This window comes from Brachycentrus maculatus, unplaced genomic scaffold, assembly GCF_059751285.1.
Source record: "Brachycentrus maculatus isolate JH-2025_06_01 unplaced genomic scaffold, ASM5975128v1 h1tg000069l, whole genome shotgun sequence".
NCBI classification, from domain to species: Eukaryota; Metazoa; Arthropoda; class Insecta; order Trichoptera; family Brachycentridae; genus Brachycentrus; species Brachycentrus maculatus.
The window spans coordinates 805,001-820,585 of record NW_028280823.1 but is presented as its reverse complement, the minus strand read 5'-3'; the positions used below and the strand labels follow the sequence as shown (position 1 = coordinate 820,585).

At 31.5% G+C, this 15,585-nt stretch overlaps 2 protein-coding genes across 2 annotated transcripts in view; one reads left to right on the top strand and one right to left on the bottom strand.

The window, feature by feature from the left end:
• Positions 1-3,551: 3,551 nt before the first annotated feature.
• Positions 3,552-13,707, bottom strand: Elp2 (elongator complex protein 2). The gene is made up of 11 exons (XM_088256921.1): positions 13,447-13,707; positions 12,359-12,668; positions 10,287-10,517; positions 9,151-9,360; positions 8,148-8,383; positions 7,662-7,998; positions 7,247-7,402; positions 6,867-7,032; positions 5,661-5,922; positions 4,488-4,729; positions 3,552-3,723 (listed from the first exon to the last, which is right to left on the bottom strand). The coding sequence occupies exons 1-11, from the start codon at positions 13,585-13,587 to the stop codon at positions 3,573-3,575; spliced, it is 2,442 nt and encodes an 813-aa protein (XP_088113047.1). The 5' UTR covers positions 13,588-13,707; the 3' UTR covers positions 3,552-3,572.
• A 1,004-nt stretch (positions 13,708-14,711) lies between these two features.
• The window catches only part of LOC148311222 (uncharacterized), a 1,667-nt gene continuing 793 nt past the window's right edge, over positions 14,712-15,585 (top strand). The window contains exon 1 of the mRNA XM_088256922.1: positions 14,712-15,585. This exon is cut by the window's right edge and continues 793 nt beyond it. Coding sequence (XP_088113048.1) covers positions 15,477-15,585 — 109 coding nt within the window. The 5' untranslated portion in view covers positions 14,712-15,476.

Below are 15,585 nucleotides of genomic sequence, written 5' to 3'. Positions count from 1 at the left end.
TCAAGAAAATTCAATTTTACAGGATTGTAAAAAAGTTAATATTTTTCATACATACCATATCTTTTAGACGTCTCAGTAATTTATGGGAAGGGAATATGAAAGTCTGTGGGCATTATTTACAGGGCATCTTTTTTGTGCCTAAATTTTTCATTTTAAGGTGTTCCACTTTATGGCCCCGTTGACTCAATAGTAGGCTTAAGGTCCAGTACTGTCCTAGTGTAGAAATCCCATCCAACTACAAAGGACCGACCAGACCGCACTTATGTAAGGTCATAGTTTGATTATATATTTTTTACTAACTTGTCCCTAGGGTAAATAAAAAAATACATATGTATTCACCATTTTTTACTCTCTTGCAAAATTGACTTTTTTTAAGATACTTTGCAATATCACTGAGGATGTAAAAATAAATTAAATAGAACCTTTCTCTGTATCCTACCCTCACCTAAATTAAATCATATATTTTCCTAGCAAATTAGGCTGTCCCCGCACATACTGAAACTAATTATATGTCTCATGATTTGATGCCATCATTGCGAAATCAAAAAAGGTGATTTGGCATTGGCAATGATTTTTTTAAATAATATTGTACATACATAAAAAGTCAAAATTATCCAATTAAAATTATCATTATTCTTTTAGTTTGAGGACAGACGCTGTTCTAGTTATGAAATTAGTTCTAGGTTTTTGAAATTTTATATATAAAACGTTTTATATGTGTAGTACCAAGTCAGATTGTGTTTTTGTTGTTATTTATTTATAATTTTAAATATCTCGAGACACATTCCTGACTGTTGTTGTCTCTAGTTACTTGCGAATAGTAATAAATTACATGATACCTTTAATAAATTAAATTTAAATTGACTCAACTGAGGTATTTTACCTACAATAACTTATGTGTGTACAAAGTAGAGTTTATTTATTCCGAACATATAATTATTTATGATGAAAAGAGTGATACAACATTGTTGTAATTTATTTATATAAAGAATACCGTATATGCTGACTTTATCATGAAAATCCCTTTTGTTATTTTTCACTTAACATTAACTTTTAATACTAACTGTTCAAAAATATTAGATTTAAATCGTTAAAATCTTTAAATCATGATTCCAGTATTATAAATCTGTTAGATTACGCTTTATATCAACCCTTTCCCAACAAAACGATCCAATTTTTTCTACATTTTGGAGCTATTCAAGGACAGTAAAGAACATTCCAAAGTGTATATTTTTCCAGATCACTTGTATATTATTTTGATTAAGATTTACTAAAATAATATGGTCTTTACATTTAAACTGACATTTACAATGTTTTGCCGGGTAAGGGTCGATATTGTGTTAATACCATTTTATGTCGGTACAGTGGATGCCAATTTACCTGGAGTGGATCAACCAGTCAACTGAATCTGGGATGTTTTGTATTTCGAACAGCACTGAAAAAGTAGGCTAGTCAAATTATGCAAAACAAAATATCCCAATAGACAAATACGTGATTGAGTGCATAAACTATTATTGGCACGCTTTTTAAGAAAAATGCTATTAAATATTATTATCCTTATTATTATTAGGTTTCAGGTTATTTTTCAAGTGGAAAAGAGCACAATAAATGTAATTTTTGCACATTTTCAATAATGTTGAGTAACGTTAATTCTTGGAGTAACTGGGAAATTTATTTCAATTCATCCAGGTAAATCAAGATTCTGCTGTATGTTTTTATACCCTTTTTAGACATTTTAAATCTCATGGTTAAATTATGATATAATTTTTTTTAAAACAAATAATTATAATCATTAAAATATCAGAACTGAGGGGTGATAAGTCATCAAATTCTCATAAATGTATGTTTTTGGACAGATTCTTTTGTTTGTAAATTAAACTGCTATATGTACTTCAAATCCAAACCTACCTTAGTTCGATCAAATTTTATTTTTGTTCTGCCTTAGCCTGTCGCAGAGTATGGAAGAACCCTTTTGCCTAAACAAAATTATTCCAATAGAGTTTTGATTACAATTTTGTGTTCATGATTATAATTTTAGTAAATTTATTTATAAAATGGAATTTGGTAGTGATATACATATTGAAGTTTTTATTCAGTTATATCAATTTACATGAAAAACTGTCAGCTTTGTCAAGTGAATTGATTGTGATTATATTATTATTAATATTTGTTTATTTTCGAATAACCAATGAATTATGAAAAATTTATTTAAAAAAATAATGTTTAAAAAAAAACCTCAGCTAGTGTTTATCTCGCTCGCAAACGGGTTGAATGAAATAAAAACAGACTTTTATCATATCAAATTCCCGAAGGTTTAACTTTTATAATCCATAAATATTTATATAGTGTAACTTAACAAACCTTTCAATAAATTCAAATGTGCAAATTTGGTTTGGACTAGGTATTATGTGCATGATGTGTTGTAAAACAATGGTTGAACTTGAATATGATCAGCCATAGGCCATCATTTGTCATATTCGTGATCTCTTATGAGTTTTAATATTAGTTTTAGTTTCAATATTGTAATTATAAATGTAAATATTTATTCCTACCATTATGTACTTCATGAACGATGTTTCTTTCTTACGATAGATAATGCTATTAATAATTCAGTTTACGTAAAAATCGGTGGTGCTCTATTTTTGTGTAAAAATAAAAATTATTTTTGTAAATAAAAATATTTACTATTAAGACATACCTTAAAGAGTGATTTATTTAAAGTAACTTTCCGTGAAATGTATATTGATTTATGTTCGTTATCTTTGTGAAGTTTTCTCATGTATTGACATGGTACCAAATATAAATTAAATAAATGTTTTCCGTCTTTAATTTTGCCAACACTACATGGAATTAGAACAAAATTACCAATGAAGATATTCGCAACCTATACAAGGACAGGTAGTGAGTGAGGTGAGCACTGACATATGTTTTTCACCGCTAAACAAGAAGAATTCATGCCACTTTTGACAACACGCACTCTCCCGTGTCCCACTTACGACTTTGGATTTACTTGTACCATACTAATCATACTGAACAGTGCGTAGATCTGAAGGCTGACAATATATAAAATCCTACAATTTGATATTTTGCAGTTTTACTACAGTGTGTTCACAATGTATGAGGTGTGTTAAAAAAGTAACAGGAATTTTTAAATTTTGCGGGTTTGGAGAGTCTGATTGTATTTTTTGTTGTGTTATGTTGGTATACATGCCCCACAAGTATGATAAAATTATCAATTGTATTCATTGTCTAATTTGTCTGACAGTCGCTAAGGTTAGGTGTGTTTTTATGAGCTCCGTGATTTTACGCACATCGACAACCGATGAAAACATGGAAAAAGTGAAAAAAATGGTTATGAACGATCGCCAAATCATAAACAGAGAAGTCACTGATGATATTTTCAAATCGATTGGCTTATGCCATGAAATTTTTTCAAATGTTTCGAGTATGAAAATATTTACATTCCATTATTATGTATCAGTGGCTGTGCACTAGAATATTTTATTTGGCAGTGAAACAATGAGGTTTTAAATAATATTATTATTAGAAACTGAATTTTTAAAATATATATTTTACAAAATACTGGATAGATTCAGTGTATAAATTTTAACGGAGTGATCACAGGAACAGCTTGCTAACTGGATTCTATCTGCATCAGTGTCTTTTTGGGTTGAATTTGTCGGTCTAAATGCTAGTCTCTTCACTGTCAGGTGATGGGCAGTACTGTAAAAATAAAGCGAGTAATATTATTTTTTTGTATTGTTGAAGTGACTTGAAGATATGAAGTATTTTAAATGACTACAAAAATTATCGGATAAATGTAAATGCAATAAATGTTGACAGCTTAGCGATGATCCCCGAATAAAAGAAGAGTAATCCATGAAAACTTTTGGCTTATTTGAAGGTAAAAAAGGAAGGAGCAGGAAAGTATAAAAAATACATCACGGTATCCAGGCGAGTGGGGAAAAAAACATTGAAATTGTTGGGAATCAAAATTGGGGCATGATCATACTTGTATAAGTTTAGTAAGTTGGAAAAGCTACTGCTAATGTATACGAGTCTCTTGGGGTGAAAATTATAGTTATATAGCTGCTGTTATATTCAAACATAATGTTATATTCAGACATTATGTTAAATGCTGTAGTGGTTACCGCATTTAACTACAGTGCCGGAAGTCTCGGGTTCGATTCCCGAGGGGTAAAAATAAATATCGATGATTATTCACTAAAATATTTATTTAATATCACCCTGGCCAACAGGCCAGGTACCAACCTGAAGCGCAGGACTGATCACCTCGCTTTACTATTCGTTACTAACGACTGAGAAAACACTATGTTGATATGATGCAGAGCCCTACGCATCATTGGATGCAAGTAAGAATTAGATGAAGAAGAATAATGTTAATCCCAAAATGTGTACGAGTGAAAGACATCTGATTTAAGACTAAGAATGGAGAATTTATAAAAAAGAAATTAAAATTATCATACTTATTGTCCAGTGTTATAAGGAGTTGCCACTCTTTTCCAGGAAGAGTGTGTTGTGTCTTGTAAAGTGAAATGACTCCAGATTCAAATCCTACTGCAGTGACATATCCTTCTGGTACCTGGTAAGAACTTACAGCCAAAGCAGTCACAGACTGATTCTTCAACTCCAAGGGAGGGGAAACACAGCAATATGGACCCGTTGATGATTCATTTGAAGTATTATTGGATTTTCCCCACATCACAACCTGGAAAACATTTGGTTACATACATTATTTCCTTAAAGAACATGTCTAAATTAAACAGTGTTTTACATCTGAACTACTATGAAATATCATATATAGTTCAGATGATGAGGATTATTATGCTGTGTGTTCCATCCATTATCGTGTACCTATCATCGACATCATCATGTATCTATCATCGGTTCAGATTTAAAAAAATCTTACATTGCAAAAAAAAAGGTAAAAATAGGCATCTCACAGAGGTGAAGTAATTTATGGGAAGGAAATACGGGGAAGTCTTGAGGCATTTACATAATAGTCATGGGTGGCTTAAATGATCACTTTATACATTTTTGAGAACTTTCACCATTCTCCTCATATTTTTAAACATATACATATATCAATAGATTTTTTTGAATTTACACATAAACATAGAGGTCCAATATACATATACATACATAGAGGTACAAAGGTTCATTTGTGTGAGAGCTTGAAGCGACACATAGTGAGATTCTTGTGAAGTAAGGTAATTACCAATACCCAACTTATATGCTTTTATCTTATTTTATTACTCTGTAGTACTACATATATGCTGTGTAACCTATTTTATTGTAACTAAGCATGTGAAAGCCGTCTATATTTTAATAAATAAATGAATTTTGAAAAAAACCTCTAATAATATCTATAATATCTCGATAAATATATATTCTTCTTCTTCATATGCCTGTCGGGTCTGGCAAAGACTTCGCCAACGTTGGCGATCACTCTGGCAAAGACTTTGCAGTCCTGCGCTGTCCGGAACAACTCCTCTACCCCTCTTTTATCCCAGTCCAGTCGCAAATGTTGCGAAACCATGATATCTATTTTCTACCAGGTCCTTCACATCCTTCTATTTATATTTTATTTAATTTTTTTCCTATTTTATGTATAGTAAATAAACATTGATATATCTTACTTTTCCATCCCTGGATCCTGTGTAGAAAAAGTTAGAATCGTGTGTCCAAGCGCAACACCATATGATACGAGAATGTATCCCATTGGATTTATCTGTTGTGCCCGATAATGAGAATTTGTTTTCAATGTCTCGGTGGAAGACTGACCACCGCCTGTCTCTCGATACTGACAGAAGAGCCTGACTATCGGGGGAGAAGCTGAGTTGAGTTATAGTCAACTGATGCGAGGACAGACTTTGTATCTGCACCCATGATTTTGTATCCCTATAAATACAAACATAAAAAAGTATATTACCAACTAACTTATTTCATAATAGGGTGATGTAATTTTTTAAATTTATTTTATATACCATTACACTGTGGTGATGTTTTTTTTTTTATTTATACAATGTTAAATAATTTTTCAAATGAGTTCAATATATGGATATTTCAAGTATGTATTTACAAAAGAGAAATTTTCACGAGATAAAAATATCGTGGTAGTTGACATTGACTGCCGCAACGCAGACAGAAACCAGTCCACAAATTAGAAAGAAATAATTGAGTATGATACTCTGTTATATTTGAAACAGATTAATTTACACTTTTTAAATCCATGAAATTTTAATGTGGTCCCTATTATTATCAAATTAGTTAACTGTATTATGTTATTTTCAAATTATGAAACTTACAATTTCAATAATCGTATATATGCTCGCGCTTTAGGCTGTTTTGTTTGTCAGTATTTAAAAAAAAATTACAATGTTATTGATGTATAAACTATTGGAATGGAATAAGGGGAGGTTGTAAAGACTTCAGAAGCATAACGGGCGAGTTTGTGACGTCATTATATGGTAATTAATAGCGAGCCATTGTATATGAATATATCATTATTTTTATAACAGAAAATTATAAATAACGATTAAAAAGCATATTTGGAGTAATTTTAGAAAACAGTTTAATTATTCAAAATATAGAAAACAAAACCTGAAATTCTGGAAACGACCTACTGTTTTTTACAAAAAGTAATTAAACAAAATCTGCAAGTATTATCAATAAAATAAATGCAAATTAGCATTTTATAAAAGTTTTTAAGTAATTATATCTAAATGTTTGAATTATTTATAAAAAATAAGAATCCTATATTTTATGATTCTATTGGATAATTTTGTAACTCATTGGGTGATTGATATTTGGAACAAATAAATAACATTTAAAAGACCTCCTACCATATTAAAATTGCTGCGTGCTGTGCTGTAGTAGCTTTACAAGCTGAAGCGAGTAATTTGCCATCACCGCTTGCTGCAAGGGAATACACTTCATATCCATGGCCATAAAGTTTGTGCATTTCTGGCCATAGAGTATTTTGCATTAATGTTTCTTCTGTTGGTGGTTCTGAAATAATTTTTTCAAATGTGGAATACGCATGTTTTTCATAGTAAATAAATTCAAAGTAAAATGGAATTCCAGCGAAGACATTTTTATTTATGGCAAAATGTTTTTCGAGTTTGATTCATTAAAATCTAGGTGGAATTCGCACCACCTAGTAAAATGGTTAAATGTTACATGCTTAAATATAGTAATCATATTAAAAATAATGAAAATTTACCTTTAAGATCGACAGGTACAAAATAATTGTCAAGATATTGATCCTTGACATGTTTTTCAATGGTTTTATTAGCTGTTGACTGTTCATTGGAAAAAACTGCTTTGTTTGAAAGACCTAACGATGGTACAGAAGCGCCCTGGCATATTCCTGAATCGTCTGAAAGTTATTACAATTATTATGATTTTCCTAGAGTTTAGAGGTTTGCCTGCAGGAAGGATAGTAAGGATGGGTAAATATGAAAAATAAGCACATCACTTAGATCAATTGAATATAAATCTTTCATAATTCAGTTTGCAATTGGTAAGTAAAAAAAGGGACAGTTGCGCCCCCACCAATTCTTTAAACGAGTTTGTCGAAGTGTAATAACAATTAATAGATGCATTTGAATAAATGCATTTATTACAAAATAGTTTACCTGATGCACTTTTTTCTAGTTTGCACACTCGACGGAAATTAGATACAAAGTTGCTTGGAGCTTGAAATGTTCTTATGACTTTTTCTTCCGCACCAGATGCAAAACTAAATTTGGATATGATGGCCAGACAAGACATATCAAAGCCGTGGATCTGCGGCCGGGCTAGTTCGTGCCATGTTACTTTGGATGGTGGATCTCTCGCCCAAGGAGCATGTACTCGAGTTGTCTGATCTGAGCTGATGCTGATGAGGAATTGGCCTTCTGGCTCCCAGCCAATGTCAATTACTTCATTAAAATGTCCTCCACATACAACAGTCGGATCCCAGGAATCAGTTTCCTAAAAATTTATATGTTTTAGTTGGTAGGGAGATATGTAACAACAATGTGAGAAGTTTTTCGCTATATGATCTCGGTGAAACCAGCAAAAATTCTTCCAAAATATAAAGGTAGAGCTAAAAATAAGACATTTGCCACACTGAAGTTTACCTTTATCCACTTCCAAATATGAAAAGATCCTGAGTAACCGTGGCCCATGATAGAGTTCCCATCATGTGAGAATCTTCCTCCATAAAAGCCGAGACCTGATCCGCCAACTTCACCCATTCTAATTCTCTCTATCCACACTCCATCAGTGCCGTCAGTTGTATCGGGCTCCCAAATGATTAATGTCTTGTCTATTGATGACGATAGTAACTTTAATTTGTTTTCAACAGCATTGGGATCTGTAAAATGTATTAAGATTAGGTGTATCGGCAGTATAGTTATCCGCTATGTAGGTGTTTGTCTCCGTAGTGTAGTGGTTAAATGTATGGTTACTATGGTGGAGGCTGTGTTCAATTCCTAGGAAGGTCAAAAGAAATACTTTTTACTCTAATATTTATATAATATTACCCTGGACAAGAACAAGACTGATCAAAATAACATTGATTCGATATGATGCAGTGCCTTATGTTTCATTGGGTGTAGATAAGGATTAGAGAAAGAGTTATCTATAAGTTTTAATATTACAATAGAGTGTCCGAAATCTTAAGATTGAAAACAAATTTTCACTTTGAAAATAAATTAAATTAATACCAATCTTTAGAACAATATGAAAATAAAATCTTTACCAGTTATTGCAATACAGATAAGGAATAGATAAATATATTGTATTTTTATACCTTAAGATAAATTTTATGGATGTTTTCCATTTTTTTAATACTATTTAATTAATAATCTTGTATTAATTAGATCTCCAAGCAAAAATACTATTCTCAAATGTGATTGCTGTTATACACCGATAAATAAAATTGCAAATTTAATGATAGGCTATTTGGTTAATGTAGTGATTTCCGGTGGTAGCAAAACCTTATTTCTATCAGTAAAATAAGTCAAGTTATTGTTTTTGTTGGAATTTGAATGATGACACATACTATCACCTATTGATAAAAACATTAACTAAACCGCCATTGAATTTGTAAATTTATTTGTTATTTATAAAGATACTAACCATAATTCCAATGGACACCATATACCCAGCCTTCATGTCCAGATAATACGGCACTTAATGACACCGCCCAGTCCATATTGCCACACTGGAACACCTTTCTTTCAATTCTCAGTCCTTCCAAGTCTGTACTTATTGCTTCTTCGTAAGGTTCTATCGTCCATAATCTAATGTGAGAGTCTTGAGAACAAGATGCTAACATCAGTTTGTTATCTGCAAAAGAAAGTAAATAATATAAAAATAATTACAATGATAGAATGCATTCTTGAGGCTGATTTTCTTTAGAGTGGCATTGGCGAGTGGCATCGCTTCTATTTATTAATTAATAACAACATTTGTTAAATGAATTAGTATAATTGTATAGAATTAAACAACTTTGTTCCAACCACTTTTTTATTATAAGTACACTTTAACCTACCGGTTACGACAAGAACCTTGTCATCATCAGGGTTTATTAAATTCTAAAACATAAAAAAACATTAAAATACTCATAATTAATTACTCATAATTAAAACTTTGTGTGTGGAAGTTTTTGGTAAGGGAATGTAATCAATTATATGTATTTTAATGTTTTAGAATTTAATAAACCCTGATGATGACAAGGTTCTTGTCGAAACCAGTAGGTTAAAGTGTACTAATAATAAAAAGTGGTTAAAACAAAGTTGTTTAATTTTATAAGGTTTATAAAATGTGCCACAAAGTATCTGCGAAAAACATTCAAGAAATAGTATAATTTTAGTTGAACTCGCTTAATTGCGTTGCAGAACTGACCCGGCAGTCAAACAAGTAAAACCACAAGGCTGAACGACTTCAGAAAAAGTATAGTTGTGTAGGATATTTTTGCATTTCGCATTTGCCTCATCCATCAAATGACATTACTTTATTGAATACATAATTTTTCCAAAAATAAATTTACAAATCTGTTGTTTGCTGGTGACAAGTTACGAAAATTAACTTATACTGAAATATCCAGAGATAGGAACATTTAGCATATTTTAAATAAAATGCATACAAATAAATAAAATAAAATAATCATAAAAATAAGTAACTAGCACAGTTATGTCAGTGATTTTATAGGATTTATCATTTGAGTACCATACGTCATTTAATTGCTGTGTTTTCATTTAACGTTAACTTACCAATCTGAATGAGGTCAAGTCCACGTACCCAATCTTCATGTCCCAGTAAGGTTTGAACTTTGGAGAACAGCAGTTCATATTGATTGTCTACTCTCTCGACATACATGTGCACTTTATCATCATCTAATCCACAAATCAAAATGGGGACATTGACAGATGGCACAGTAAAAAGTTGTAATGTCAGGCATAATCCACTGCCGAGGTCTATAGTTTGAATACAATTGAAATTATCTGAAAATAAATAGGGGTATTTTATTAATATATTATTTGTGATTTGCTAGTCTGAAATAAATATAAAAAATACAGTTTGTTAAGATGTTTAACCTGTTAACCAGGCGGGACCCATAAATACGTCCAACGCAAACAATATCGGGTACGAGAAGGACATATGAATACGTCCTTGAAATATATGTTTATTATATTATATATATGGACGTATATTTATCAAACAACAAAGGTATTAGTCATCCATACATGTCTCGACATGAATTTAAGACACAGAGTGAATCAGTATTCGCGCCCATTACAAGTTGCGTAATTGGACAGCGGACCGCCCGGTTAACAGGTTAAATTTTTCCCTTGAGTATTTGAGGTTTGCTATCAATGCCTTTTTGTAATATGTTTCTCTTAAACTTAATTACTACTTCTATTATTCTAAGGGTTCAAAATGGACTGCAGCAAATTCGACCATTCCATAAGAAAATTTAGAATTAATTCTTAAGATTCTCATAATCATAGCTCCGAGAACGAGAATAGAAAAGTTTATCACTAACAACCCCCTTTTTTATAATACTAAAACTGGCAAATACATTTTGCCACGAAAAACATTATTTTATTTATAATTTTTTATAGGAGCACCTTTTAAAATGAGAAAAAAAACAATGTATTAATATTATTTACATAAATAAATAGTAATCTTTCACAAAGCAGGGATAACATTTTAAGTGCTAAACATTCAAAATTTATTTATTGACTTGGCATTATCAAACGAATGTTCGTTTGATAATGCCCTAACAAGGCGAAACAATTGTCACAATATAATTTTTTATGTGTTTTTTGTTAATAAAATACAACTTAGTAGACTCAAAAAATCTGTGTTTGATTTAAAATTAATACATAAATTTAAAATTTACTTTAATGATTCTGATTATTTTGATAATATCTAAGGTTTTCATTTATAATTTTGTATTTTAAAAATAAAAGAAAGGATCACAACATCAGAAATTAGGCGAGTGTGGTAAGGAATAGAAAGACGATGTCGCCATATATTTTATTTTTATGTCGCGGTAAAATATTATTTAGATGACATTGAAAATATTCACATTTCAAACTTTTCTAAAAAATTCATAAAACTCTTTAAAAAATACATACATGTAATTTTTCCATTTAGAAAAAAAATTGGGTCAAGTTGAATGGCCAGGCAGGTGCCACCGTGTTCTATTTTGATTAGTCTGTAGAATATTTTATAATGGCAGCCCTGACACTGGAGTGTTCGGGTTGCCATTAAATATTCGACAAGTTTACTGATCAGGCTGCTTATGGACGGATCATACTCTTTGCTTTGATTTTGGTATGGAGTGGACACAATTTGTGACTCGTTGACGAACGGCATTTGACAATCCATTCCTCTAGATTTGTTGTTTCCATATTGTTGTATCAGTTTAGAATTGTTAAATAATAGGTTTATTTAACAATTCTAAACTGATACAACAATATGGAAACAACAAATCTAGAGGAATGGATTGTCAAATGCCGTTCGTCAACGAGTCAAAAATTGTGTCCACTCCATACCAAAATCAAAGCAAAGAGTATGATCCGTCCATAAGCAGCCTGATCAGTAAACTTGTCGAATATTTAATGGCAACCCGAACACTCCAGTGTCAGGGCTGCCATTATAAAATATTCTACAGACTAATCAAAATAGAACACGGTGGCACCTGCCTGGCCATTCAACTTGACCCAATTTTTTTTCTAAATGGAAAAATTACATGTATGTATTTTTTAATAAACCTAGCATTCAAGAAATTGAATGAGAACTTTTAAGAGATCATATTTAAAAAAATAAAGCCTACCATCAGTTTCATTCTTCTTCCAGATTTTTATTGTAGAATCAATGGAAGCAGTTGCGGCGTACAATACAGTTTTACCATCCTGACAACATATATATCTAGCATCAGCAACAGTGACACCATTTTTATGTCCGACTAAACTCCAAGGCTTATATGTGTCAATTGATTTAGTCCAAACGACAGCAATCCCATCTACAGAACTAGAAATGATGTCATGGCTCTTCGTGGATGAATCAGATCTTATCCACCGTACACTGTTCACCTTACCAGTGTGTTTAACTAGGGTTTCAGTAATTTTTGAACTGCCATCATACTGAAATTTTTAATCAACAAATAGAAAACATAAATATAATAATACATAATTATTTTTTTAATAATTTTTTTCAAATACATTTTGTGATGATATCAAAAGATAGAGTTTTAAACATATATATAATTTAACTTCTCCCTGAGTATGAGCGAACTTTATCATTCAAACAAAATATTCTAGTAATTATCATATTACATTCACGTGTAATGCAGTAAAATTAATTGGAATTATAGTGACATGTGGATTTCTTTGTGTGGTTTCTTTTAAGAATTTTTTTAGATTCACCTACTTCACAACTACAATTTAATGAAATGTATATTTGTTTTGGCAAAACTAATAGTTGAACATTGCTAACATCAGATATCAGTTTTATAATGTTTATGGTAAATCTTTGTGAAAAAAAGGGAAAAATATAGATGTAAAAAAGACTCACTTCTCAGATAGTTTAATTACAAAAAGTCACTCGCTAAGAGGTCAATATGAAATTTTTAAAACATTAAATAAGCACCTTTTGGAAATCGTTACTAACGTAATATGAACTATCAATTATAATGCAGAAATCTTGTTACATTTTTTGAAAGAAATAAAACAGGATAAGAATAAGAATTAATTTTTTGTTTTTTCTCTAGTAACAATGTATTACTTTGAGTAAGGACAGGGCAAAAACAGAATGTAATCTGTGAACTCGAAGGACATAACAAGGTATTAAAAAACATATTTGCTATCTTCAAGTATGATTAATCAGTCTGTTATTTATTTGTAAAATAAATTTTATACTAACATTTGTATCGTACAGCGCAACAGAATTTGCGGCGCCAAAACATATTATTCCATCCGAATTCCAATCTGCACATAGTGGTGAACGGTTGCATGCACTAGAGATGTATGCTATTTCAAAGGGGTTTTCGTTTTTTACAACCATTTTAATACTTGATATTTTTTATACAAAAAATTGAATTAAAATCGCTCCACGTGCCAATCGAAACTCATTAGATCAAAACAAAACCTCAAATATTGACAGTGACAGTGACAGGACGACCATAGAGTAATAATTTTATTCACAAATAGTAATCAAATAATAAATAATACGTATTAAAAGTGTGCCGTATTAACATTTTCGATTGGGGGAAAATATGCTCTGGAAAAAGACTTTTCTGAAAAGCAAAAAAATAAGGTTGTTGTGCATACACAAATGTTTAAAAAAGAAGGTCCCCTTGAGACGGATTTTGGCTCAAGAATAAATCGTAACTGTAACATGGACGGGTTTTCCGCACAATTAGTGGGGTGCATGTCATTGCAATGGATTAACGGCATAAAGACTAACGGACAGGGCGCGTGCAAATTATAAAAGTACAACAAGTCGGGTTGTGGTCCCGTGGTTAGTGTCGAGGACTCTTAAGTCAGAGTTTCTCGGTTCGACCCACTCTACCACAATTTAATACCTATTTCTAATAATGAGCCACATAGGCTCGCAGAAATAGTATGAAATTGAAATATTTGTTTAAATAATAAAAACACAAATATTTCTCTTTAAAAAAACTTATTTTATCTCAAGTCAAGGAGCGTGAACTCACCTTTGACAACGCACGCTCTCCTGTGTCCTACTCATGGCTGCAAAGTGTTCATCTTTCGCCTTTGAAATTACACCAATCACACTAATTAGATAGAAGGGTCATAATTTTCCGATTTCAAAAATGATAGAGCAAAAATTAAAAGACAGGGCGAGGTCAAAACTCCAATTTAATTTTTATACCGGTGCCGCAGAATAAGATAATTCCCCTTCGACTTCGATAAAATTAATGGAGATTATTTAACGCGGTGGCGCCCATCCGATACTTAACCTGAAACTAATTTATACGGGTGTTATTTCGATGTCGCGGACTACTAAGGTTTGAAGAAGAATAAAAGTTTTATTTCGTTACAATTATTATATGTTAATCAGTATTAATGTTTACTCTCAAAATACCATAAAACATTGTATTTTATGCAGTGATTTTATTATATCGGTTATTTCCACCCCCTTGTCACTCTTTTCGCTGTGGGACAGTGGTTTGATTTTGGAAGAAGTGCTCTAAAAATATAGTATCGCATTTTACAGATTTATTTTTATCGTAAATTACAGATTGGTGAATACCATATTTCCTTCAGTTGCCAGACCATGGTACCATATTAAGTTATGATGACATATTCACTTGAAAAAGCGTTTAAAATTATGTTGACCAAAACATGAATATTTTTTGGCTATTTCCATGAATTTCTAAATATGCAATAGTGAAAGGAGTGGACAGAGAGAGAAATTTATTTTACGAATTTTTCAATAACCTACCTATTTGCTTTATTTCGTAATCGGTGATATGCTATTACAAAATATAAATACTTGGTATTAATATTTAATATCTCATAGTTATATTGTGTAATATTATTCAATAGCTTGCAGTTTTTGTTGGCTTAAGCTACGTAAATACTACATTATAGAAACAAATGATATTTACTTTAAAGTAACGATTACATTGATGTTTAAAGTTGACTGATTTAAGTGACCCGTATTAGATGGTCCGATATGTATATGTAGTGTATACGAGTTTGGCTTGTACAACGGTAGTATTACGCGGGATATCGTGTTGGTACCACATCACTGGAAGTAGTAAATTACAAGTGTGAGGAAGGGGATCGTAAATACCTATCAACTGGACTTAATCGACTGCGTTTTCTCAAACTGTTTCAATAAGATCCCGGTGCTATCTCTCGCTATACTTCAGTCTCACGCTGAATTCCGCGTCGTGAGCATCCTCGACTGAGAGAAAGTCCGCGATGAACTTCTTATATTTGTTCCCGTTATTCTTTTGCGTCGTCTTCGCTATTCCGGTTACATATGACCAAAGGCAGGATGGAGAAGTCAACGTTAGAGCGGACCTCCAAA

Coding starts and splice junctions, on each gene's coding strand:
- Elp2 (XM_088256921.1), bottom strand. CDS start 13,587: ATGGTTGTAAAAAACGAAAACCCCTTTGAAATAGCATACATCTCTAGT. Junction 12,669..13,446: donor TTGCGCTGTACGATACAAAT/GTTAGTATAAAA, acceptor TAAAAATTTCAG/TATGATGGCAGTTCAAAAAT. Junction 3,724..4,487: donor CTTATAACACTGGACAATAA/GTATGATAATTT, acceptor TTATTTTTACAG/TACTGCCCATCACCTGACAG.